Source organism: Plecotus auritus, assembly GCF_963455305.1.
Source record: "Plecotus auritus genome assembly, chromosome: 7".
In the NCBI taxonomy this organism is placed as follows: Eukaryota; Metazoa; Chordata; class Mammalia; order Chiroptera; family Vespertilionidae; genus Plecotus; species Plecotus auritus.
In genome coordinates this window covers 3,119,340-3,141,589 of record NC_137774.1, presented here as the reverse complement: position 1 = coordinate 3,141,589, position 22,250 = coordinate 3,119,340, and the positions used below count along the sequence as shown (strand labels likewise).

At 53.4% G+C, this 22,250-nt stretch overlaps 2 protein-coding genes across 2 annotated transcripts in view; one reads left to right on the top strand and one right to left on the bottom strand.

Annotated features, from left to right (window-relative positions):
* SPHK1 (sphingosine kinase 1) overlaps positions 1-22,250 on the top strand; it is a 54,041-nt gene that overhangs the window by 7,567 nt on the left and 24,224 nt on the right. The gene's annotated exons all lie outside the window — the stretch shown is intronic.
* PRPSAP1 (phosphoribosyl pyrophosphate synthetase associated protein 1) lies at positions 4,705-21,333 on the bottom strand. Its single transcript, XM_080678412.1, has 10 exons — positions 20,659-21,333; positions 17,001-17,053; positions 15,704-15,770; positions 15,135-15,307; positions 13,127-13,242; positions 12,642-12,697; positions 11,767-11,912; positions 7,481-7,551; positions 6,326-6,472; positions 4,705-5,896 (listed from the first exon to the last, which is right to left on the bottom strand). The coding sequence occupies exons 1-10, from the start codon at positions 20,826-20,828 to the stop codon at positions 5,738-5,740; spliced, it is 1,158 nt and encodes a 385-aa protein (XP_080534538.1). The 5' UTR covers positions 20,829-21,333; the 3' UTR covers positions 4,705-5,737.

Here is a 22,250-nt window from a genome sequence, read left to right as displayed (position 1 = left end):
AGGGAGGGAAACGTCGATGTGAGAGACACACCGAGGCACCTGCCCTTGACGGGAACTGAACCCAGGACCCTTCAGTCCGAGGGCCGACGCTCTGTCCACTGAGCCATACCACCCTCCCTCTGGGTGGCTTCGGGATCCTTGGGTGTCGGATGAGCGGTGGGGCGAGCCTCCCTGAAAACGGGGCGAGAGACGGGGTGGGGTCCCCGCCGCCCTCACCAACGGGTTGAACTCTGTGGCCTCCTGTGCCTTTTCCTGGGCTTCCTTCAAGATTTTCACGTCTTCCATGACGTTCTGGAGCATCTCCATGACCTGCAAGGCGAGTGGGGGCCACATGGGCCGGGGCTGCACTGCGGCCTGGCACCGCCCCCTCCCCGCCCCTTCCTCCTCCCGCCCCTCCCCGCCCCCACCCCCCACGTGATGGCGGTTTGGGCGCCTTTGGGGGTCAGCTCCAGCCTGAGCTGGGGAGCGGAATGGAGGAGCCCGGTATGCTCTCACCTGGGGACCTTCCCTCCACAATTTCATTAACCCTCGCGCCTTCTCGGGCATCAGCTTGGCCATCCCAGGCGCGGGCATGGCTATCCCCGGAGCGGGCGGTGCCACCCCCGGAGCAGGCGAGACCAACCCCGGCATGGGCATGGCCATCCCCAGCAGAGGCTTTGCTGTCTCGGGCTTCGCCTTGCCCATCTCGGGCACCGCCTTGCCCATTCCTGGCACATGCTTGGCCTTCGGAAGCGCGCCCCTCTCGGTGATGGGCACGCCCCTCTCGGTGATGGGCACGCCCCTCTCGGTGATGGGCACGCCCCTCTCGGTGATGGGCACGCCCTTCTCGGTGATGGGCACGCCCCTCTCGGTGATGGGCACGCCCCTCTCGGTGATGGGCACGCCCCTCTCGGTGATGGGCACGCCCCTCTCGGTGATGGGCACGCCCCTCTCGGTGATGGACACGCCCCTCTCGGTGATGGGCACGCCCCTCTCGGTGATGGGCACGCCCCTCTCGGTGATGGACACGCCCCTCTCGGTGATGGGCACGCCCTTCTCGGTCATGAGCGCGCCCCTCTCGGTCATGGGCACGCCCCTCTCGGTGATGGGCACGCCGCTCTCGGTCATGAGCGCGCCGCTCTCGGTCATGAGCGCGCCGCTCTCGGTCATGAGCGCGCCCCTCTCGGTCATGAGCGCGCCCCTCTCGGTGATGGGCGCGCCCCTCTCGGTGATGGGCGCGCCCCTCTCGGTCATGAGCGCGCCCCTCTCGGTGATGAACGCGCCCTCCTCGGTGATGAACGCGCCCTCCTCTGTGATGAATGCGCCCGGCTCGGTGATGAGAGCGCCCTGCTCGGTGATGAGCGGGGTCCTCTCAGCACCCAACCCCTCGGCCAAGCCGAAGGCCTTCGCCTGCTCTTCTAGCCACTCCGCGGTCTCCAAGTCCGGCCCACCGACCAGAGCGGTGAAGTATTGGAGGTGGGACAGCATGCCCTGCATCTGGCTGTCCATGGTCTTTAACTGCCGGTCGAGGTCCTGGACCTGCCCGCCCAGGTCCTGGACCTGCCCGCCCAGGCCCTTTATCTGGCTCTCCAGCACCACTGACGGAATCCTGGACACGCTGGTCTTTCGCCTCTCTTTAGACACAGAGACCTGCGGGGTGCTGAGCGAGACCCGCGGGGTGCTGAGCGAGACCCGCGGGGTGCTGAGCGAGAGCCGCGGGGTCTCTTGAGAGAGCCTCCGCTCAGGCGACAGGGGCTGGAAGTCCACCCGGGTGTCCTGCATGTTGAGGTTCTTGAGCAGGGCCACGATGAGCGTGTGGAGCGCATTGAAGTTGACGGCACCCACCTCGGGAGTGCCGATGGCCAGGTCGGCCAGCTCCCGGAGGGAGACCGTGGCCGCCACGGGCGGCATCGTGTGCAGTCTCAGGTGCGCTCAGCTTCCGCAGCCAGACGGTTGGCCATGCCCCCCTCACTGCTCGCAGCGCCTCTGAGGGGTCCCGGGGCGCCCTGACCCTGGGCCCAGCCGCACTGGACACCAGTCATCATCTGGAGCCTGCCTGGAGGACCGAGAGGAGCGCCCGCCTCCCGGGCCGGGTGGGGTCACCGCCAACCGTCGGTCTCCGCTGGAGCCCAGGGCTGCCCTCCCCTTGGGAGGGTGTGGGTGGACGTTTGGAACGCGCGGTGGGGTCCGACCCCGTTGTGTGGCTCGGCGCGCGGAAGAGCGCACGCGCGGCGCGGAGGGGTGAGGAGTGCGCGGGCCGCAGGGACGCAGCGCCTGTCGGGACCTGCCCACGCCCGAAGGGAGCCTTTCCGGAGGAATCTGGGGAAGACTTGGCTGGCCACACTCCAAGGCGCCGCTCATTTTTATTCTCAGTAAAAGCTCCCAAGGAAAGGGGGCGTGGGGCTGTCCCAAGGCCCTTTTAGCGGGAGCGCACACATGGGTTTGGGGAGGGGAGGCCGCCTAAGGCTCACCCAGATGGCAGCGTCCCTTAGCCTAGAAAGGCCCGGGATTCACTCGCTCTGAAGGCCACGAAGCATCCTGGCCTTCTGCCTAGTGTCCTTCGGGCTCCATTACGCAGAGCAGTGGCACAAACCTGGGGCGGTCCTGAGCCCTGGCCCTGGGGGACAGTTCCCCTCATTTTGCACAACCAGAAGGGAGGGTAACAGAAAAGCCCTCTCACCACCCATGTGTCCCACTCACTCAGCAGATGACAGGCCTTTTCTGCTGCCGAATTAGACCTTGTTGGTGCTGATTTACATCAGAACACACTCCCCCCCACCCCCCACCCCCCCCCCCCCGCCCCGCGCGGTTCCTCCAGGCAGCTCCTGCGACGTCAGGAAAGCTGAAGAAAACCTGTGGATGCATCTGCACGGACTATTTTAACTGCTTTCAAATTCAAATTTTTAGTTTGGTCTCAGCTGGTACAATGTAATTGAAACCCTTTATGGACACACCCCCTCCCCACCCCCCACAAAGGCAGTGTTTCCCTGGAAGTGGAGTTAAAGACAAGTCTAGCCCTGGCTGTTTGTTCAGTGGTTAGTGTCCACCCACAGACTGAAGGGTCTGGGGTTTGATTCCTGATCAAGGGCACGTGCCTTATTGCAGGTTTGATCTCTGGCCCCGGATGGGGCGTGTGCACCAGTCGATGTGTCTCTCTCACATCGTACTTCTCTCTCTCCCCCTTTCACTCTCTTTAAAAATCAATGGAAAAATATCCCAAGGTGAGGATTACAGAAAACACCGATGAAACAAACTCGAGTCTGGAACTCCACCAAGGACGGTGCACCGTTCCAGTCCCAGCGCCTGGCACGCAGGCTGCGGGCGGCTGTCATCTTCAAAAGCACAAACCCTTTGTGCGCTCCCTGCACCCTCGCGCTCGCCCTGTAAAGCTAAGGCCAGAGCAGTCACAGCCTTGGATCGGGCCGGCCGGCCTGGAAGCTGCGGCGCGTGGGCTCCTGGGTGCGAGGGCTCTCAATCCCGAGTCCAGTGACTTCCCACAGGACGGTTACTGCTACTTCACTAGCCACGGCTGGAATGTGGCTCCGAGTCCTCCTGTTTTCATCTTATTTCTTCTTAAAATGTATTTTTACTGATTTCAGAGAGGGAGATAGAAAAACATCAATGAGGAGAATCACTCATCAGCCGCATTGCTTGGCTGCCCCCTGCTCGCCCCCTACTGGGGACCAAGCCATGGGCCCTGACGGTGAATGGACTGTGACCTCCTAGTTCACAGATACATGCTCAACCAACCGAGCCGCACCAGCCAGGCCCGCTTTCATTTTCATCTGAGAGTTGGTATCATGCCAGGCACATGAGGACTTTCTAAATGCCAGTGGGAAGGGCATGTTCTTTTTCTTTTTTTTTAAATATATTTTATTGATTTTTTACAGAGAGGAAGGGAGAGGGATATAGAGTTAGAAACATCGATGAGAGAGAAACATTGATCAGCTGCCTCCTACACACTCCCCACTGGGGATGTGCCCGCAACCAAGGTACATGCCCTTGACCGGAATCGAACCCGGGACCCTTCAGTCCGCAGGCTGACGCTCTATCCACTGAGCCAAACCGGTTTCGGCTAGGGCGGGCATATTCTAATATACCCTCATTCTAATCCCAGGAAATATATTCTACTAAATGCTTTCACTAAGTACGCCACTTGGGGAAATACTAAACGGAGGTATAAATGGAATTTTGTTGAAAGGACCTTTGCTTTCAATTCCAAACCTCTTTATACTGCGGACGACAGAGGCCAGGAAGGACGAGCCGTCTGCCTGAGCTGGGAACCAGGTCTCCTGAGGCCGTCTGTGGCTCTCCCTCTACCCACGCTCCTCATTTCATAGTTAAGTTCTTTGCTCAAAATGCCCCCACCTGGCCTGTTAACAGCAGCAGCCCACCTGCACGCTGGAAAAGGGGACGGGCTCCAAGTCTTGCCTGCGGGCTGGGAACTCTTCCAGTCCTCAGTAAAGGGATAAAAATGTCAACAAGCCCGGCCGGCGTGGCTCAGGGGTTGAGCGTCGACCTAGGAACCAGGAGCTCAAGGTTCGATTCCCATCAGGGCACAGGCCTGGGTTATGGGCTCGATCCCCAGCGGGGGAGGTGCAGGAGGCAGTCAATCAACGATTTTCTTTCATCATTGATGTTTCTCTCCCCCTTCCTCTCGGAAATAATATATATACTTTAAAAAGCCAACAAAACTTCCCTGCAGAGAAACACAACTGTACAAAATGTGCAAATTGGCCTTTATTGTCTCCGAGGAATTACCAGACTCAACAAGCAATCCCAGGTCACAGCGGCAGACGCCCTCCTTCCCGTGGCTACACTCGGCCCTGCCCCGGGTTAGACCAGAGGGTGGAAAGCTTATAGCATACTGCAGCAAGGTCTCCCCGACAAATGGGGTAAGTCAGGGCTCTGACTGTGGAATTTTAAATGCTGGGTAGAAAGGCCAAGTGCAGTCCTAAGTGATTCAATGAACAGTGGCACCTGTAACTGGGAAACGTACAATTAGCTCTGTTCTACAAATTTAGATCTTAACCATCTTACTCAACCAGGATTTCACTCCAGCGGGTAGGAAGGACGGGACCTGCGGGAGACTTCTGCCTGGGACTGGGACCACCACGGACCCCAGCCCTTGACCGCATCCCTCGTCTCCTGCAGGATCTGGACCAAGTTAGTCACCAGGAGGCACGACAGTGGCCGGCTGTGCAATGGCGTGAAGAGACCAGCAAGACGGGAGCCTTTCATTTGTGCAAAACACACCCCCAGAGGGCGCTATTCTCTGACCTGCGCCCGCCCGGCTGCTCACAGGCCGCAGACAGCAGTTTCTCCGGGAAAATGCCCCTCTCTCCAGAAGGTCCACCTGCGGCTGCCTAAGGCGAGGACAACTGGATGGAAACCGTGCCAGGCACTCGGCTTCCCTCCCCAGGCTGAGCGTGAACACGATTCCCTGTGGCTGCAACAACTGAAAGAACGTTCCAGAGTTAAAACTGCCGGCCGGGAAGTCCTTTCAACACCACCAGGCTTCTGGTTCTTCTCAGGAAAGTGCTGGTAACGTTCCTTGAAGGAACAGGGTGGTGAGGGCGCACATTTAAGGCCGTTTATCCATTAGCGTTGTCTCCCTCTCGACTATCTTAATTCTTAATGCCTCCCACTGACCAAACGGGACGGGAGAGACGATCTGACTCCCTTGAAAGGAAACACCGTGTACATAATTGATGGCACTGTTCTCCTCAGGAGTCCCAGGTCAAGGCCACTGTGAAAGCTAGTCATCCACAGTGATGTTCCGGAAGAGGTACGCCATGGATTCCCCGTTGTGGATCCTGCGGATGGCCTCAGAAAGGATCAGGCTGATGTCCACCGTCTTGATCTTGGGGCACTGCAGCTTCTGCACCTCATGGGGGACAGTGTTGGTCACCACCACCTGGCCATGGCAGCAACGGGAACAAGCATGGTAACTGGTGTGCCCCGTGGCCACTCGGAAACGTTTATCCAACATTTCGTATCCCCAGCCCAAGTCCCAGCCCACAGAACCTTAGTCCGCCGAGTCTGGTGTTTACAAACTAGACTAACCAACGTCACACCAGGGAGAGGTTTCGTGGCTCAGAACCTAAGGTTCCGAGCGCCACGGTCTTGTGTGCAGGAGTGACGGGGTGAACCCCGCGCTGCACGGAGGAGAAACCTACTTGGGCATCAAACCACACGGCAGCAGGAACTACACTGAGTACATAGACGCTGGCCAGGACAGGCCCTCTGGAGAGGTTAGCAACGCTGCCTGAGATCCACCTTTACTCCCAGAGAGGCAGCAAGCCCAGACCTACGCTAGGTGTTCGAGCCCCGCAGACAGACAGACCTCATCAATGGAAGACTCCTCGATCAGGCGGGGGGCCTCTGCAGACAGGATGCCGTGGGTGGCCATGACGTAGATCTTGTAAGCGCCTCTCTCTTTCAGGATCTCTGCAGCAGCAACGAAACTCTCCACATCGTCAATGATGTCATCCTGAGAAGAGACGGGTGAAGGAGCTTCCCCTCTGCCCTTCCCTGCACCCGTCTCAGAGGACGGCAAGTCACCAGCACAGCCATCCGCCCGGGCACAGGTCGCACACCCGGCAATGGCAAGAGGACTGCGTGGACTGCACGTGGCGTGGCTGTCGGTGCAAAGAGCAACAACGCCTCACAGTCACGTGTGACATTTACAGCTGGAGTTTACGATCCTAGGGCTCATTCCCGTGTCAAATGTCAGATCATCCTACACAGCCGGCGTACCATGTCCTTTCCTGAGAAAGTTAAGCCAGGAAAGGACATGGGGGGGGGGGGCGGTTTACACAGAAATAAAGTGAGCCACTGCAAAGAACCATCCTCTGGCCCAGCAAAGGCGTTTAGAGCTGGCAGCACAGAGAACACGTTCCAGTTTGCAGAATGAGACACTTGTTCTCTAGGGGAAATGGAACAGCTCTGCCTGGCCGGCATGGCTCCGTGGTTGAGCATCAACCTATGTGTGAACCAGGAGGTCACAATTCAATTCCCAGCCAGGGCATGTGCCCAGGTCGCAGGCTCCATCCCCAGTGTGGGGCGTGCAGGGGCCGGCCAATCAATGATTCTCTCTCATCACTGATATTTCTCTCTCTCTCCCTCTCCCTTCCTCTCTCTGAAGTCAATACAAATATATTTTTTAAAACGGAACGGCTCCTCCTTAGTTCGCCGCTCTGCCCTAAAGCTTACGGTTGAGGACGTCAGCTGCTCTGATGGGACCTACAGCCGCTAAGACAAAGGTCACTGACGGGGTTGAACTTCCTTCTGGGAGTTACCAAGCGCTCCTTACAGCTGTCGGTTATAATAATCCCTGCTCATCTACATGAAAATCTCTACTTATCCTAAGGGGTTTGGGTGAGAAAGGAAAGATGGATCCATTTAAGTCCATCATTGTTGCTGGAAATACCACCCAAAGTGAAACCAGCTACGGAGAGCCAGGGGTGCCCGCTCTGTACAGGAAGACGCACGGCCATACCACTATGATGGCGATGCTCCCGCCAACGTCTCCGACCACGGTTATCGGTGGCTTCTCTTTGGCCATCATCACTAGCAAAACGACACAATGACAAGACCCAGTTAGTCAAGCATCACTCAGTCAATGCGATCACAGCCAACCTCACCCTCTGGAAGTGGTGGCAAAGCCACTGTAGACCAAAAAAATAAAAATAAATAAAATAAAATAAAAAGCAAGCAGCAGATTCCTCTGCAAGGAGCCAGGGGTCCCTCAGAAACGGCCTGTCTAGAGCACGTTGTCCGATCGAAACGGGCGGTGAGCCCCACTGGCGTGGCTCCGTGGTTGAGCATCAACCTATGAACTAGGTCAGGGTTCAATTCTCAGTCAAAGGGCACAGGCCCAGGTTGCGGGCTCACTCCCCAGTGAGGGGCGTGCAGGAGGGAGCCAATCAATGATTCTCTCTCATCATTGATGTTTCTAGCTCTCTTTTCCTCTCCCTTCCTCTCTGAAATCAATTTTAAAAATTAAAAAAAAAAGCAACAGACAGTGAGACATATGACTACATTTTTTAGTAGCCACATTAAAAAGTAAAATCTCATAGGTGAAATGAATAGATTTTATTTTACCCAATATAGCCAAAATGTTATTTCAATATGTAATCAATATGCCAATTTACATGGTTTTCATACTAAGTCTTCGGAAGGTGGTGTGCATATTACACCCAGCACTGCTCAGCGGAGACTGGCCACCTGAGCCTGGCAGCCACCGGCCCAGCTGGCACCGGTGTAACACCGCCCACCACTCACCAGGGAACGCCCGCCTCTGAGACGCACGGAGAAATGGAAGAAGAATGCCACTCCGCAGACAACCGGCCAGGGAAGGCTGCCAGGCCAAGAGCTGGCATCCCTTTTCTTCCAGATGACCGTCACTGGACAACGTGACCTCGTTAACACCAGCGACATAACCAGAGTTTCCCGACAATAAGGACTTGAGAACAGTAACTACGAGCCCACCACGTTCCCGGGTTCAATCAGTCCTCGGAGCAGAGGCTTCTGATCTCACCACGAATCCCTGCCCGGAAAAGGCCCATCGGGCACAAACCAACCAGAGGCCGGAGCAGAGCGACAAGAACGCGCCCGTGAAGGAGGCTGGTCCACGGGGAAGAAGAAATGTCTCTGGGAAGGACAGGCTAGGTCCCCAGCGCTTTCGAAAGCTGTTTCCTGTTCTGAAACATTCCTTAAGCTTAAGCTAGTAGTGGGAGGGGGAGGAAGGAAATTCAGGGCCATTAGACCGGTTAGTAGTTGCCAGCCATTTGGTAATTACCAGAAACAGCCCAGTTCAGCTGATCCCACCTATGGGCACCGTGAACCTCAACCAACAGGGGTGTGCCTCTCTCCCGGCAAACCAGCCCAGTTGAATTCAGCAGTTTCACTGGCCAATTTCAACAGGCATTTCCTGCTTCCCCGACCCAGAAGCAAGGGCAATTTCTTGGCTTTGGACAGTCAGAAAGGCTCCGTAGAGAAACATCGCCCAGGGGAAGAAAGTACATCAACACCGTTAGGAAAGAACTCCTCAAATGATGTCTCTAATGAAACCTGCCACCCCGTCAACAGAGGTGGTCCCTTTTCTTGACCATTGTTCTCTGTAAAAAAAAGGAAAAGGTTGCAAGCAGGATCCCTCATCGAAGATCAACAGAGAACCGGGCTCTGGTCACGGCTCAGACCCACCTCTGCCCACACACCTGTCAGGCTGAAACGGGAAAGGCTCAGCGAGGACGAGGCTCGGGCTTCTGAAAAGAAGCCCGGCTCCCCACAGGCCCACTCCTTGCTCCTAACGAGCTAAAAGTGAACGAGTAACTTGATGTCTCCTAAAAACAGAGACGAGCTTTGTTACAGGGTCAATAGGAAAAACAGTGCAGGCAAGCTTACAAAAAAAAAAAAAAAAAAGGCCATTTTTCCCCAACAGCTTGCCCAGAAAAGAAAATACCAAACATGTGAAATTTCAGCCCAGCTGGTGTGGCTCAGTGGTTGAGCGTCGACCTATGAACCAGGAGGTCATGGTTCAATTTCCAGTCGGGGCACATGCCTGGGTTGCAGGCTCTATCCCCAGTGGGGGGCGTGTAGGAGGCAGCCAATCACTGATTCTCTCACATCATTGGTATTTCTATCTCTCTCTGCCTCTCCCTTCCTCTCTGAAATCAATAAAAAAAATTTTCTTTAAATTAAAATATCAGTAAAAGTAATGTGCCAAAACCGGTGTGGCTCAGTGGATAGAGCGTCAGCCTGCGGACTGAAAGGTCCCAGGTTCGATTCCGGTCAAGGGCATGTAGCTTGGTTGCGGGCACATCCCCAGTGGGAGGTGTGCAGGAGGCAGCTGATCGATGTTTCTCTCTCATCAATGTTTCTGACTATCTATCCCTCTTCCTTCCTCTCTGTAAAAAATCAATAAAATATATTAAAAAAAAAAAAGTAATGTACTGTGAAGACAAGGGATAAAAGGTGCTTCCACTACCCTATGGTTAAGATCTGCTCTCGGCGCTGGCCGTTAGAGCGTGGGCCCGCACACTGAAGGGTCCCCGGTTCAATTCCAGTCAAGGGCACATTCCTCAGCTGCAGGCCCTGGTTGGGGGGCGTGCAGGAGGCAATCAAGTGATGTGTCTCTCTCACAGAGACGTTTATCTCTCTCTGTCTCTCCCCATCCCTTCCACTCTCTCTAAAAATCAATGGAAAAATATCCTTGGGTGAGGATTAATAAAAAAGTGAAATGGCCGAAGCCGGTTTGGCTCAGTGGATAGAGCGTCGGCCTGCGGACAGAGAGGTCCCAGGTTCGATTCTGGTCAAGGGCATGTACCTTGGTTGCGGGCACATCCCCAGTGGGAGGTGTGCAGGAGGCAGCTGATCGATGTCTCTCTCTCATCGATGTTTCTAACTCTCTATCCCTCTCCCTTCCTCTCTGTAAAAAAATCAATAAAATATAATTTAAAAAAAAAAGTAAAATGAAAACATTCTTTAAAAAAACAATACTGGTAGCAGCAATGAATTAGATTGTAACACACTGAATAAAATAAGCCTGAGTCCATACTGATACAAAGGAATGAACCAGGAGGGGGGAGGGGAACTCGGAAGATCACCATTTGACACCAACCACAGTAATAACTCATCACCAGGAAACAGCATGCCCCCCCCCCCCCCCCCCCCCCGTTAAGGAATATCCTACAAAGCAACTGGCCTGTCCTCCTCAGGAGAATCAGGTCACGAGAGAGAACAGAGGTGCGTTCCAGGCGAACGGAGACTAAAGAGAAGTGACGACTGAGTGCAGCGAGTCGCCTTCTATTGGGCGCTAGTCCAGAAAAGACATTCTCTCTTGTTCTCAAGGACACTGGTTGGACGACTGATAAAATCTGAATAAGGTCTGAAGACTGGACAACAGAACTTAACAAGGTTAGCTTCCTGAGTCTGATCGTTATGAACATTAGAATGTTTACACCTCCGACAGGAGCCTGTCTGAAATAACCTGAGGTGTGAGCATTCTATTACTTCCACCTGCTAAGGTCTGTATGTTTCTGAGGCATGGCAAGTGAATACACATTTTTAAGAGAAATGAACTCCTTCCTCAGATATAAAAAGCATAACGTATCTTCCATTTAGGGTGCTGGTTACTGCCACTCAAAAGTCCCGTGGAAACACAGCCTCCACACGGCTCGGTTAGTCTCAGTCCTCAGTCATCAGCTCCACCACCAACTCAGGGTGAAAGCGCCGATCACCGAAGCGCCCGATCTGACCAGCGGTGGCCAGCGCCCAGCGCCCAGGATAGAAAAGCTTAGGCTTCCGAGCATCACACACACGGCTCTTCTACTACAGCGAAAAGGACCTCACCCCCTCGCAACGGTCTTACTCCGCAAACGTGCGTACAATCTCCTTTCACAAACGGCGAAATCAGTGCAACACCATTCAGTTACTTAAAAATACCCAGATGCGCCGAAACCGGTTTGGCTCAGTGGATAGAGCGTCGGCCTGCGGACTGAAGGGTCCCGGGTTCGATTCCGGTCAAGGGCATGTACCTTGGTTGCGGGCACATCCCCAGTGGGGGGTGTGCAGGAGGCAGCTGATCGATGTTTCTCTCTCATCGATGTTTCTAGCTCTCTATCCCTCTCCCTTCCTCTCTGTAAAAAAATCAATAAAATATACTTAAAAAAAAAAAAATACCCCGACGGCAAGTCCACCTAAGTACTCATTCCTAGCCATTCGTGTCCTCCGAGACGTCCTTCCGTTTGTTTCCAAATAAGTAAGAAAGAGAGCTAATCTCACACGGCAGCTCCAGGCCGGGGTGCACCGTGGCGTTCTTGACCATCGGGGGAGAGTGGCGGCCGTCGTCCATGTCCAGCTCGGTGCACTGCGCCTCCCCGTGGATCACAGCCAAGCCCAGGCGGAGCCGCTCCGCATACGACTGGGCCCTGAGGGAGAGGCGGGGACGGTGAGCGTCTGGGAAGAAAACCCACCGTCGCGATCCCGTCACTTCATTAATCCCAACATGCAGGTATCCTGCCACCTCTTAGGGACACACAAGGGAATTATTTATACAAAACAGAACGTGGGGCCCAGGCCAAAGGGTAAAAGCCTCCAGGGGCATGAGAGCCGAGATGTGGGCGAGTGTCTGGTTCTAGATCATTCTGGTTCTAGCCTTTGCCCAATAATCTAACTCTTCTTCAGAAGAAAAAACTTTGTTGAAAAAGGTCTCTTAAAAATCACTGCTGCCCCGCCGGCGTGGCTCAGTGGTTCAGTGTCGACCTACGAACCAGGAGGTCACGGTTCGACTCCCGGTCAGGGCACAGGCCCGGGTTCCAGGCTCGATCCCCAGTCGGGGGCGTGCAGGAGGCAGCTGATCCATGATTCTCTCTCATCATTGATGTTTCTACCTCCCTCTCCCTCTCCCTTCCTCTCTGACATCAATAAAAACGTATTTAAAAAACAACAACAATAAACCACCGCCGGGAAAGTGCTCAGAGCCCTCTGCCTTCCTTTTCCTGAGACTGTGAAGGAAGCACTTCATTATCAGAGATGAGGCGAGAGTCCAGGCCAACGAGCTTTCCCGGCCGCGACAGGACAGCCCCCAGGTACCAGAGCAGCCCACCCGCCCTCAGAGAGCCCCCGCCAGGGCCGGCGTGAGAGTCTGGAGCAGTTACCTTTTGGCAGCATCAGGAGACTTAGCTACAATGACTGCGTTTCTGTAGTTTGGAATCTGGATTTGGAGGAAAAGAAAGAAAATACTGAAAAGTTATGCCTGGATGCTGGTATTACGTTCTTTCCTCTTATAACAACAATCCACACTAGCAATCATATAGGCTAGCATTTCATTTACACATTTTAGAATTTTAACCCTTATCAATTAACATCATTGCAAAAGTTACTGTTACATCAAGAAGGAAAAAGAGTAATGAATTCTTAAAACCTTCATTTCAGAAAACATAAGCCAACTGCTAAGGATACTTCGGAGGAAATCCGTATTTATGTCTCGGAACTCTGAGACCCTCCAGGCCTACGTGCTGGCCCTCTCTGGCGGCCTCAGGATCAAGACTAAGGGAAAGGTCACGCGATGTGCCTTTCACCGTGGCAATCGGACACCAGAGAGCAACTACACGGGGGACGGGGTGCTGCTGGTGGCTCTCACTTCTTCCTGGATGTACTGGAGCAGGAAAGGCGAGGCTCTAAGGTTGTCCACGGGAAAGCTGAAAAAGCCTTGAATTTCCTTTTGGTGAAGATCCATAGTGATAATGTGAGTTAAACCTGAAATTTTAAAACAAAGAATCACAAGTTCACCCCTGCAAGTTAATGACGACGGGGGACACACGCTAGACGCCCTGCTCCTGTTTCCTACGAGAGACTGGAGGCCGGGGGCACGGTTAACAGGGACATGAGTCATAGGCTTTATCTGCGACCTTAACAAACCCTAACGAACTAAAGAATGTGCCCAGCCTGGCCAGTGTGGCGCAGTGGTTGGCACTGACCTGAGCACTAAGAGGTCCCCAGTTCCATTCCTGGTCAGGGCACAGGCCTGGGCTGCTCAATCCCCAGTAGGGGGCGTGCAGGAGGCAGCCAGTCAATGATTCTCTCTCATTGATGTTTCTCTCTCTCTCCCTCTCCCTTCCTCTCTTTCTAAAAAACATGCACAGCCTCCTGTGACGGCGTCTCTAACCTTCCACAAAGACAGACACGAAGCTGAGAGAAGTGCCCTCCTCTGCTGCTGTTGCTATTCGCTTGGTCCTCAAAATCGAGAAAACTCAGATAGAAGCAAAAATATGAAGATGGAATTAATAAATACTGAAGCAAAAAATGATGTAAAAATAGTAAGGCCTTGATTAAATAATTTAGGAAGAAATGTGAAAAGACTGTGGCTGAGGCAGAAGGAATAAGACAGCAAAAACAAAGTAATGTACATATTTAAAAGAAGAGAAATGCTATAATACAAAGACAGAAACTGAAAGGTTTAGAACAATTTCTATCAGAAATAAAAGAACGGGCCATGAATATTCTTTTTAAAAAAATATATATTTTATTGATTTTTTACAGAGAGGAAGGGAGAGTGATAGAGAGCCAGAAACATTGATGAGAGAGAAACATCGATCAGCCGCCTCCTGCACACCTCCCACTGGGGATGTGCCCGCAACCAAGGTACATGCCCTTGACTGGAATCGAACCCGGGACCCCTCAGTCTGCAGGCCGACGCTCTATCCACTGAGCCAAACCGGTTAGGGCTCCATGAAATATTCTTATAGAAAAATAAGACAATAGACTGAAATATCAACAGGGCTAAACAGAAAGGGATGTATGTTTCTGAGGACTCAAATCTGTTTGTTTTTTTCTTTGTTAGAGTTTTAAATAAACACCAGGCAAATGAAATTCCAATCATTGCAAAGTGCGATTACATCTGATTCCCAGGCCAGCTAGTATGTCACTGCTACAAAAACACGTTAGAATAAAAGCAAAGAAAATGAGCTGCTGCACAGAGACACTCAGGAAGGGGACGGGAGTGTATCAGCTGAAGAAGGAGCAAAAGAAAACCCCAGCGTAATGTTATGCACATGAATAAAACTCAGCAAAAAGGCAAGCACAGAAATCCAGGCCTGAAACTCGGAAGGCCAGGACTGCCCACATTGCCAGTTAAAATGTGATGAAGAGCCCTGACCAGTGTGGCTCAGTGGATAGAGCGTCAGCCTGCGGACTGAAGGGTCCCGGGTTCGGTTCTGGTCAAGGGCATGTACCTTGGTTGCGGGCACATCCCCAGTGGGAGGTGTGCAGGAGGCAGCTGATTGATGTTTCTCTCTCACCAATGTTTCTGGCTCTCTATCCCTCTCTGTAAAAAAATCAATAAAATATATTAAAAAAAATAAAAATATAAAAATAAAATGTGAAGATGAAACGTGAAGGAAGGCGACAGAATGACGACAAAGGCCAAGATTAGAGCAGCAAACACGGAAGCAGACACAGAGAGACAAAGAGGAAAGAAAAGGGCAGGAATCCCTACCTAAGCTCACTCTCCCTGACCAGCACCAAGCTCAAGGAAACAAGGTACTTAGTGAGGGCACCTGGGGAAAGTGGGTGCCCACCTCCATCCGTGCGGTATGGACGAGGCTCAGGTAGGGGGGAGCCCTAACCGACAGCGGGGAGCCCCAACTCACCCGCTTTCGCCAGCATAGACGCCAGGAGCTTGCACACAATGGAGCCCCTCTTCCTCATCTTGCTCTGCTTGCTGTAGGGGAAATAAGGGATGACGCCAATAATATTCCTGGCGCAGGCAGTCTTCAGTGCGTAAGCCATGATCAGTAACTCCATCACCGCGGTGTTCACATCTCTGAAACAGTGCAAGTTTGTGTTTGGGGATTAACGTCACTGATGCGCCCCTGGCAAGGGTCTCGGCCACAGCGATTTAACGTAAGCTGCCCAGACGGGTGTTTCAGGCATTTACCAGCCGACAACAGCGGGGTGTCCTGAAAGTCTCCTCCTTTCTGACACTGTCTACTCGGAGGACAGCATCAGACCCCACAGGCTAGGGGCTCAGACCAACAAGACTGCCCGTCCCCACCTGCTATGAATCAGAGGTTCCCATGACCCTCTCCTCAGGTTATAAATTTGCTAGAATGGCTCAGAAAACTGTTTAACATGCAAACACATTTATGATTTCAAGGACACAAAAGTGTTGTTCACAGGACACGGTAACGCATTGTGTCAAAGCAGTGCGAACTCGTACCTGGGGATTGTCTGTATGATGAAAACATCCTGGCCTCGAACAGATTCTTTTATTTCCACTCTTGTTTCTGAAAAATAAAAATGCCCTGTAGCTTTAAGAAAAGCACTACTCATACCATAGGCAATCAGAGCTCAGAAAGAAAAACGGAAGCATGGGGTCATGCATCCAGGCTTTCAACTTTAAAAAAGGAATTCGAAGTCACTGGATACTAACGTGTCTTTGCGGGGACTAAGGGCACTGTACCCGCAAGTACACGCCCGCCCGGAGATTACGATGCAGCATTCCTAGGCCACTGGCCATCAGCAAAGGGACCTCGACATGGTCACCTCACGGTAGGGTTCCCCAGGGAAACCCAGAGGGCAGGGGAGACAGGTAGCTAGCCGAAGTGGAAGTCTACAGGCACTGAAGAGGAGCTTAGAGGTGAAAAGAACAGAAAGCCTTTTTTTTTTAAAAAAAAATATATTTTATTGATATTTTACAGAGAGGAAGGGAGAGGGATAGAGAGCCAGAAACATCGATGAGAGCTAGAAACATCGATGAGAGAGAAACATCCATCAGCTGCCTCCTGCACACTCCCACTGGGGATGTGCCCACAACCAAGGTACACGCCCTTCACCGGAATCGAACCCGGGACCCTTCAGTCCGCAGGCCGACGCTCTATCCACTGAGCCAAACCGGTTTCGGCCAGAAAGCCTTTTTAATGCCACCACCACCTAGAACCAGATTGCTCTCTCTCTTTTTAATCCTCACCCAAGGACATTTTTCCAATGATTTTTTTAGAGAGAGTGGAAGAGAGAGAGAGAGACAGAGAAATATCGATGTGAGAGAAACACGTTGTTCGGTTGCCTCCTGCAGGAGCCCTGACCGGGGCCCAGGCCAGGGAGGAGCCCGCAACCGAGGTACGTGCCCTTGACCGGAATCAAGCCCGGGACCCTTCGGGTCTACAGGCCGACGCCCGGGTTGCTCTTGATGCTACTGCTGGCCAGTGGACAGACAAAAGCGGGGAGCTTCTACCAGCACAGCCCAACACAGAAGAGGAACCCCTCTACAGCTGTCCGTTTTCAGCCCAAATGACAGGCTCTTTGCATTGCCTTGGAGAAGAGGAAAGGAGACTTTACGGAGGACACAGGAGTCAAGATTTAAAGGGAAGTACAGAATGATGACGGATCCCTCTAATGTTCACGAGGAAAATGCTTCTGGGTCAGACATGAGTAATATTCGCCTTTTAAATACCCGCCAGCCAAGTGAAGCACAGCGCCGAGAACAGAGGGTGCTTCAGAAGGCGGAGCAACTTTACCTCCATTGGTCTCCTGATACACCACGGACTTCCCCAGTTCAGCACCAAGACGCCTGTGGGGGCAAGAAAAGGCAATTAAAGAGCGCTCCACCCAAACACTCCAGTCCGCGTGCACGCGTAACAGAAAGACTGAAACAACTAGTCTGCTGTTCTCTGCCAGAAAACGACGAGGAGGTTTAATCCGCGAAGACCGAAAGGTCCGTGGGAGCCACAAGGAGCGCTCCCCAGGCGGTGATGCCGTGGTCCCTGGAACAGCCCACAACCGAAGCTGCTCGGCCAGCTCGCAGCTTTCTGACCAAGAACTGTCCTGGAAATCACTGTCCTGGAAATCACTCCCAACAAGGACTTGGCTACTAGCGGTCACTCCCACACCACACGCCGGAGGTCAGCGCCTCCGCGGTCAAAGCACGCAGACTCAGTGCCATTAACCGAAGGCAGAGCGAATCCTGTCTGCATCCGATCAGCACAAATCAGGTAGAAAAGCCCTTTTTGGCACGATCAGGGAAACAGGATGGGAACGAGGACGGCCGCTGGATGCTATTACGGAACAAATGGTGGGTTCTTGCTGTTACCGGTCAGCGTTACCCTTTCATGAGTGCGGTGACATGACGTGAGGCTGCAATCTGTTTAACAACACTCCAGCCAGGCACGGTATTCAGCCTGAACAAGGAATGGAATTCTGTTACATTGTTTCGCGCTACAACATGGGTGAGCCTTGAAGAAAGAATTGTAAGACAAGTCAGACACAAAAGACAGACCCTCAGGACCCTGTTTGTAGGTGTCCCGAGAAGAGGCAAATTCATCCACTCGGCAGCAGAACAGAGGTTCCGGGGCTGGGAGAGGAGGGGGGGGAGGGAGCGTTTCAAGGGCTCAGTTTCAGCTTGGGAAGATGAGTTCTGGAGACGGCCGGTGGAGATGGTTGCACAAGTGTGAATGCCCTAATGCCACTGAGCGGTACCCTTCGAAATGGCTAAGATGGCCCTGGCTGGTCTGGCTCAGTGGACAGAGCGCTGGACTGCGGACTGGAAGGTCCCGGGTTCAGTTTCCGCCAAGGGCACAGGCCCGGGTTGCGGGCTCCATCCCCAGTAAGGGGCGTGCAGGAGGCAGCCGATGGATGATTCTCTCTCATCATTGATGTTTCTCTCTCTCTCTCTCCCTCTCCCTTCCTCTCTGAAATCAATAAAAATCTATTTTAAAAAATAATTAAATAGCCCTAACCCGTTTGGCTCAGTGGATAGAGCGTCGGCCTGCAGACTGAAAGGTCCCAGGTTCGATTCCAGTCAAGGGCATGTACCTTAGTTGCAGGCACATCCCCAGTAGGAGGTGTGCAGGGGGCAGCTGATTGATGTTTCTCTCTCATCCGATGTTTCTAGCTCTCTATCCCTCTCCCTTCCTCTCTTTAAAAAAAATCAATAAAATATTTTTTTTAAAAAAATAATTAAATAAAATGGCTAAGATGGTCAATTTTGATATGTATTACTTTACCATTAAGTACTCTAGTCAAAAACAGTGCGGGACAGGTGGAGTAGATGAAACAAGATTAAGCCTGTGTGGAAGCTGGATAAGGACAGGGTTCATTACAACACATGTAATCTGCACAAATCTCATTAATAAACATCATCATCAAAAAAGTTCTCAAGTCCCTGCGTGACATTCAGATCGAAAGGTCAATCCAATTTAATGATCCTCAAACTTTGCTCCGTAGTAAAACCCTTTGTTCAAATAAAATCTGACTGGGAAACTCGACATATGAAACAGATAAGAGAAGTAATTGCAAATATTTATTATTCACAGTAACTTAAAACCTTTTTGGACCAAGGCAGGGAAGAACCTAATATCAAAATAAGAAACAAAAAACAGTGACATTTTAAATGTGCCCTCCAGCCCTGGCCAGTGGCTCAGATGGTTGAAGCACCCCCCTTACACCAAACCGTCCCCCCGCAGGGCATGTGCAGGAGGCAGCCAATCGATGACTCCCTCTCATCAATGATGTTTCTATCGATCCCTCTCCCTTCCTCTCTCTGAAATCAATAAAAACATTTTTAATATATTTTATTGATATTTTACAGAGAGGAAGGGAGAGGGACAGAGCGTCAGAAACATCGATGAGAGAGAAACATCGAACAGCTGCCTCCTGCACACCCCCTACTAAAGACGTGCCCGCAACCAAGGTACATGCCCCCGACCGGAATCGAACCCGGGACCCCTCAGTCCGCAGGCCGACGCTCTATCCACTGAGCCAAACCGGTTTCGGCAATAAAAACATTTTTTAAGTATGAAATCAACAGAAACCTATCCTCGGGTGACGATGAATAATGATTACAAAGAGTGCCCTTTCTGCTTTCTCTCAGCGAGGTCCCCGGCTGACCCTGGCCCCAAATAAACAAACACCAGCTTCCCATTTAGAGTTAGCATTTTAGTTGGCCCCAAAAAGAAAAGACAAACAGTCCGAGTCGATTGCAAAAGGATTGTTTTTTACGCTCTTCTCCCTTAACATTCCGGCTGGAAAGAAAGTAAGCATTCTACATTTCCATCTGGAATTTAAAAATGTAACCCTGCCTTTGTCCAACCGGGAAACGTCCGAGGAGGGTGAATGTAAATTACTTAAAAAGTGTGAAAATGACTTTAAATGTCAACAGACAAGCTCTTCTTTTCATCCCTCCGTTTATCTGGGGGGCTCGGCAGGCTCTTCCTTTACAGTGGGGCTCCAGGATCCCCCCCAGAGCCAACTAGAAAGGCCCCTTACCAAGCAGCTGCCATTCAGGGGGCCACCCTGAGCCTCTGCTCCGCGCCCGCTCGGTATACAACCTGTGGCTCACGCTCACAACATTCTTGCCCAGCAGGCAGAATCATCCCTATTTTACAAATGAAGTTCGGGAAAATGGAGTCTCCTGCCCAGTATCAGAGCGAGTGAGCGGCGGGCCTGGGGAGGCCGCTCGAGACCACGGGTGTCCGTGGCTTACAAGACGTGCAAAGGCAAGGACTGTACCTCCAACGACTGACCCAACCTAAGCTGCCGTGCAAACTGCGGGGAGACCCCTCGTTTCTATGCCAGCCCCCACAAATCTGCTCGCCTGGAGCTGCCTCGTTCTCACGGCCCTCCCTCCCCTACACCTTGGCTCCCGCGGGGGGGCACCGAGCGCCCAGGGAACCCTCCAACCTGCCGCCTTCCTACGGCACCGGGGCCCCCGTCGGGTCCTCCGGGGTATCACTGCTTCCTGGCCCCTGTCTCATGGAGGAAGCTTGGGAACGGCGATGAGCAGGTTCCTAGGTCAACTCTAACCCGGTGAACGGACCCGGAGCCCCCCTCTCCAACGCGCTCTCTTGGGGGGGGGGGTGGTTGCGGAATTCTCACCACCGCCCTGGGCAGTGGCACTGGGGTGACGGAAGAAGGAAGAGCGGTCCAAGCAACGGGGGTGGGGATGTATTAAGTCATCAAAAGTCTGCAGAATTGGGGGGGACGGGAGGGGAAGGGGACGCCTTCGGTCACTTCCAAGAGTTTGTCCAGCCCCCAAAGGGCAGGATTCGGCTACCTGTTACCCCCTCCCCCAGCTGCAGGGCGAGGGGGCCGGATCATCCTCGGCCTGGCGGGGGACCTGGAGGGAAAGAGGAGCAAGGAGGGCTTCCGGGTGGCCCCCGCCCCCGCCCCCACCCTTACTCGGTGATGCGCTTGGCCAGCTCGGTGCACGCGGCCGTGGAGTTGGCCGAGAAGACTCGGTAGCCGGTGCGGGCGGCGTTCATGGCCAGGCGTGCAGCGGGGCTGACTCGCGGGACGCGGAAAGCCGAGGACACGGAGAGCGGAGGCAGCAGCAACAGCTTCTTGGGCATCGTCCGGCCCGAGGCGCAGTTACAGACGGCCCGCGACGGGCTGCAGCCGGGAGGGGTTCCGACTGAGGCGGCCGCGACGCCCGGGGACCCGGCTGGAGAAGGCGCCGAGCAGCCCGGCACAGGAGAGGGGAGTCGGAGACCCTCACGCTCCTCGGACCAAAACCCACAAGAGCTCTGGCGGAACCCGTTTTCACTGCGACCGACGCCGCAGCCTCCCGGGACCCAGAGGGAAGGCCGCCGCCCCCTCTGGGCATCCGGGAAACCGAGAGGCGCCGGCTAGAGCGTCCGCAGAGCCGCCATCTCGGATGAGGGCGAGGCGGTGGACAACTCCAACAGCCTGTTCTCCCTAGAGAAGCATCACGAATTCGCTCTGCTGCTAGACTTTGCCATCCCACAGGAGGTCTTTCTCAGTCACGTTCTTGGGCTGTGCAGCCTGACTTGGTAGTGGTCCCAGACCACTCCAACTTTTCTGCCAGGATCCAAAATGTCTGCCTCCGAGGAGGCCGACGATCTAGCTCTGCGCCTCTATGATCACCGCGCTAGCCCGCCAGGCGCATGCGCTCAGCTGGGATCGCGGTAAAAGGTGGAGGGCGGGGTTATTCCCCGCTGGGTGCCTGCAGTACTGACGTTCCCCCACAGGTGGTGCACTCGGGAGCCTGATCTGTATTCCCCGGGATCCAACCTTGTATCTGCACGTAAGGCAAGGTTTCCTGAACGAGTCCAAGGCGCTCCTGACAGCCTTGGCTTTGTTTTTTGTCTTTGTTTTTGTCTTTGCTTTTAATAATGTCTTCCTTCCTCAACGACCCACTCATGAAGCATCGGCGCCACGAAGTTTTTCTAGATCCCCTCCATCACAGTAAGCCCTTTCCCGCTCCCCACCACCACGTCACCAGGTGGTCCAGCCACACCATGTATACTTGCTTGTATTTTAAATATATATATATACTAGTGGCCCGGTGCACAAAATCCATGCACATTAAAAGGGGATTAAGCAGGGGTCCTCAAACTTTTTAAACGGGGGGCCAGTTCACTGTCCCTCAGACCGTTGGAGGGCCGGACTATAGTTTAAAAAAAAAACTATGAACAAATTCCTATGCACACTGTGGGCCCGGGATGAGTCAGCTGCTAAGCAGGACAGGCAGCGGCACCCGGCGGGCCGGATAAATGTCCTTGGCGGGCCGCATGTGGCCCGCAGGCCGTAGTTTGAGGACGCCCGAATTAGAGGAAATAATTTAATATTGCTATTTGCCCTTTCTCTATAATAGAAGTGTCAGAGATGAAAGAAAATTGGTAAAATGTATATGAAAACCTTCCTCCTGTCAGAGTCTGGGGCACACCAGGGGACCCAGAGTCAAGTCCCCGCCCACCCCACCCCCATTGGGCTAGATCCAGACCCGGCCAGTCCCACCCTTGTCAAGCCCC